We start from the raw sequence: 5,011 nt of genomic DNA on the forward strand, positions 1-5,011 counted from the left end.
TTATACGAGTCGAGCCAATCTTGGATTCAAGCTCGTTATAGTAACGAGTCGAGTCGAGTTAGCTCGTTAATGATACGAGCTTTAGCGAGTCTGGCTCGACTCGGCTCGAATTCCAGCCCTAATGCCGTCGTATGCCACCCAGCTAGCTCTATATATAGTGGTTGAGATTGAACCCACTACCAAGTTAATTAGCTCATTTGCCTTGCAACAAGATCTAATTAACTATACTAACCCCAGTGCATCAGACACCACACGCGAAAATGCCGATGTTGCCCAACTCCTTCACCACCTCCTCCTCATGGCAATCACACCAACATGCGTCCTCGATTTGCACTAACCAAGAACTGGACTACGACCATCCTTACTACTTCGGCATTGAGGAGGTGGCCGTGGACGCCGACGAACTGGAGCTCGGCCTCCGGGCTCACAAGGCGACCAGGGTCGACTACCTCAGCTCGCCGTACCAGGCGTCTTGGCCACCGGCGCAGGCCGACCTCGAGTCGTCGCGCGTCAGGAAGACGAAGCAGTTCCGGGACGTTCTTGAGACCTGCAAGCAGAAGGTGGAAGCCATGGAGGCCATGGAACGGTCGTCATCGCCGGTCGGCAGTGGCGGGTTCGAGGAACAAGGTGAGGCGGTGGTCGCCGTGGACGACGTCCGGGCCGGTGGTGATGGCAGCGGAGCTGATGGCATGCGGCTCGTGCAGCTGCTGGTCGCCTGCGCCGAGGCCGTGGCGTGCCGCGACCGCGCGCAGGCGGCGGCGCTGCTGCGTGAGCTGCAGGTCGGCGCTCCCGTGCACGGCACGGCGTTCCAGCGCGTCGCGTCGTGCTTCGTGCAGGGCCTGGCGGACCGGCTAGCCCTGGCGCACCCTCCGGCCCTGGGCCCGGCGAGCATGGCGTTCTGCGTCCCGCGGTCGTCGTGTCTCGACGGGGCGCGCGGCGAGGCGCTCGCCGTGGCGTACGAGCTGTGCCCGTACCTGCGCTTCGCGCACTTCGTGGCGAACACGTCCATCCTGGAAGCCTTCGAGGGAGAGACCAACGTCCACGTGGTGGACCTCGGCATGACGATGGGCCTGAACCGCGGCCACCAGTGGCGCGCCCTGCTCGACAGCCTTGCCACACGGGCCTGCGGCAAGCCGGCGCGCGTTCGCGTCACCGGCGTCGGCGCCCGCGTGGACACCATGAGAGCCGTCGGGCGCGAGCTCGAGGCGTACGCGGAGGAGCTCGGGATGACCCTCGAGTTCATGGCCGTCGACCGCACCCTGGAGAGCCTCCACGTGGACGACCTCGGCGTCGAGGCCGACGAGGCCGTGGCCATCAACAGCGTCCTGGAGCTGCACTGCGTGGTGAAGGAGAGCCGCGGTGCGCTCAACTCGGTGCTGCAGACCATCCGCAAGCTCTCGCCGAAGGCGTTCGTGCTCGTGGAGCAGGACGCCGGCCACAACGGGCCCTTCTTCCTGGGGCGGTTCATGGAGGCGCTCCACTACTACGCCGCGCTGTTCGACGCCCTCGACGCGGCGCTCCCGCGCTACGACGCCCGGCGCGCGCGCGTCGAGCAGTTCCACTTCGGCGCCGAGATCCGCAACGTGGTCGGGTGCGAGGGCGCGGCGCGCGTGGAGCGCCACGAGCGCGCGGACCAGTGGCGGCGCCGCATGAGCCGCGCGGGCTTCCAGGCCATGCCCTTCAAGATGGCGGCCAAGGCGCGGGAGTGGCTGGAGGAGAACGCCGGCGGCAGCGGATACACCGTGGCCGAGGAGAAGGGATGCCTCGTGCTTGGATGGAAGGGCAAGCCAGTCATCGCCGCCTCGTGCTGGAAATGCTAGACGCCGATCACTGCTGCTCGCCGCCCGGCCGCTTTCGGAACACTTTCACTTCTGGCAAGTGCCGCAGTGTACGTGGTGGTGGGCGCCGTGGAGGTGTTCGCGTTCATCGGGCAAATGGAGTTCTTCTACGAGCAGGCGTGGGACGCCCTGCGGAGCGCGGATCTCCTGCGCGGCGATCGCGCTGTTCAAATACGCGAGCTCGGCGCTTCTCCCTCTTGTGGTGGATCCCGACGACATCAACGATGGTCACCTGGAGTCCTGGACTACTTCTTCGCCACGCTGTGCGTCGGCAACTTCCGCGCGTACCTGCCCTTCGCATGGTGGCACAACAGCAAGAAGACTGCTGATTGCTTGTGTACCAATAAATTTCGAACGCTTGGTGATTAGTCAGTACTTCCTCTATCCGGGTTTATAAGTTGGACACATATTTTAACGTCTTCTTTTGAGAAATATATGTGTTATGTTGTAAAAAAGTATATCATTACACTTGTCGCTGAACAAAATTTAAAACGTAGTATATTTTAATAAAATATTCCTTCCGTAAAGAAATATAAGAGCGTTTACTTTTACCGAGGAAGTATTATGTTTTGTTAGTTAAACTGAAGACCTTTGTGCCGGATGAACATTCCTGTCAAGAGGGAGTAACTCATGCTATTTATGTAACGCAATAGAGTAAGAGTAGGAAACAGCGCCTTGTCTTGCTCGAAATCTCGAAGCAACTCTACTCCGAAAGGTTTCAAAACCAAGACTACAATAGTTTTGTCATTGAAGCGACACGAAGGGACACCACAATCCCCAACTTGGCGCAATCATAGTCAAACGCCTCCCACCAGATGAAAACAACACGAAAGGGTATTTTCATAAAAGCACCTAACAGTTTTGGAACAAAACTGAGCACAATCGAAAATTAGGGGTAAAAGCGCGCATTCGCGCTACCAGAGAGCGCATAGAGGGTTTGGAGGAGAGGCAGGAAGCGCAAAACTGATGGGAACCAACTAAAGCAAAAATGTAAAACACCCAATATAATGTCCCCGAACCCGTTAGCAAGATCTAGCCACGGGTATTGCTCCATCAGTCTTGTGTTACAAACAACTGTAGTCGCTAGGGTTTTTCCATGCCGCCATCTCGGTCCCCGTTACGGCGATCACGCCGACGCCCAGAGGAGCGGGGACCAATCCTCTTTGTTGTTTTCTTAGTGGGTCATGTTTTTTTTGTTTTTGTTTTCCTAGCAGCGTCAGCGAGGCAGCTACTAGATGTCGTTGTTACCGTTGAGTGGCTATTATGATCTTCAAAGCCTAGTATGGCAAGGGCATTTGCAGGTGGCTCTATATCTTCCTGCTTGTTCGCTGAATTTTTCAAGCTCCGGCGGATGATAAACAATCGAAGGAAGAATACGATCAATATGATTTTGATGTTATTTGTTTTTTTACTTTTGTGTCTTGTTGTCCTTCGGCTTATTGTCTACTGTTTTCATTGATAAATATGCGATGTCCTTTCGGAGTCTTTTCTCAGAAAGGCCACCGTTACTCTCTTTGTGTTGGTTCTCTTCGTTTATAATATAGTTATGTCTTAGAACATGGAACCCTAAATCTACGTCTAGAGTATGTTATATTTATTCCTCCATGTTAGATCAATATGTTATTAGTACCAGTGTTATAAAGCTGGAGACGTCGTCATGTAGAATAAAGGGACAAATGCATTTTTGCCCCTAGTTGGAACCTACCCACGGGTTTTATCCTTACTTTTCGACTCTGCTCAGTTTTGCCCTTAGATTTTCCTCTGAGGTCACCCGAATGCCTTTTAACCGTTTGACCAATACTTTGAAAATTCATAACAAATTGATGTGAACTCAGAAAAATGCAAATAAGATATCAAAATATTCAGATAAACATTACCTGTATGTGTATGTCATTTGCATTCAGGACAAAAGTACCGTTTAAACTACCTAGGGTTATTAATGTTTTTAACATTATTAAAAATAAAAAGGTATAAACAATACTTTTTTCAGGAATAAAAATTACATGCAAATGTAGGTGACATTTTTTGAACATCCTGATATCTTATTTGCATTTTTCTGAGTTCATATCAACTTGTTATGAAGTTTCCAAATAATGGTCAAAGTTGTTTGAACATTCATAACAAGTTGATATGAACTCAGAAAAATGCAAAAAAAGATATCAAGATGTTTAGAAAACTTCACCTGCATTTGCATGTAATTTTTATTCTTGAAAAAATAATTTTTATACATTTTTATTTTTAATAATGTTAATAACATTAATAACCTTGGCTAGTTCAAATGATACTTTTGTCCTTAATGCAATGGATATGCACATAAAGGTAATGTTCGTCTGAACATTTTGATATCTTATTTGAATTTTTTTCGAGTTCATATGAATTTGTTATGAATTTTCAAAGTATTGGTCAAACGGTCAAAGGGTATTTGGGTGACCTCGGGGGCAAATCTAAGGGCAAAACTGAGCAGAGTCGAAAAGTAAGGGCAAGACCCGTGGGTAGGTTCCAACTAGGGGCAAAAATGCAATTGTCCCTAGAATAAAAGTCTCGTGATGCTAATCCCATCTGGTTGTGAATATCACGGTCAACACAATCAATATTGGAAAGTCGGTGATGTGTTGGATCCACAGATCGATAAGCATAGATCTGATCATTTCTCGTTTGACGATTCAACATGTATTGGCGATGGCAGTATTGTCCGTGATGTGAAGTTTTGTTCTGTCAATGGTTCTCATATTTTTGTTGTTTTATTCTCGCAAACTTCTTCCCAAGTGGTATAGTGATCGATCGACGGTTCGAAAACCTGCCTTGTAAGGGGCGTGTCTCCCACCACAGACCACATGCCTAGCAAAGGTTTTGTCCCCAGCCATAGCGGGTCCAACGATCTAAGGTTCTCGCCTATTAGGATGAGCGAATCAAGCAGCTATTTGAAGCATTCGAGGCTAGTCCTGCTTGTGCATTTTTGTCTCCAGTGTCTTTCCGCCGGAGGTTTGGAGGGACATTAATCGCAAAAGGTGGAGTTAGAGATGACCACTTTAAATGTCTTTAATGTAACTTTTTGTTTGATAACAAAAATTTGTTGGTCGCTTGTATTTTGCTGTCTTTGATCTGATGTACTCTCTTAGTTAACCAACAAAGTCCGATCATTTTCTTAGGTAAAGAAATGAGAACTATATAAC

At 49.8% G+C, this 5,011-nt stretch overlaps 1 protein-coding gene across 1 annotated transcript; it reads left to right on the plus strand.

The window, feature by feature from the left end:
• Positions 1-232: 232 nt before the first annotated feature.
• Positions 233-2,257, plus strand: LOC125548912 (GRAS family protein RAD1-like). Its single transcript, XM_048712435.1, has one exon. It carries the CDS (start codon positions 261-263, stop codon positions 1,818-1,820), a length of 1,560 nt encoding a protein of 519 aa, XP_048568392.1. The 5' UTR covers positions 233-260; the 3' UTR covers positions 1,821-2,257.
• Positions 2,258-5,011: the final 2,754 nt, after the last annotated feature.

This window comes from Triticum urartu, chromosome 3, assembly GCF_003073215.2.
Source record: "Triticum urartu cultivar G1812 chromosome 3, Tu2.1, whole genome shotgun sequence".
Lineage (NCBI taxonomy): Eukaryota > Viridiplantae > Streptophyta > Magnoliopsida > Poales > Poaceae > Triticum > Triticum urartu.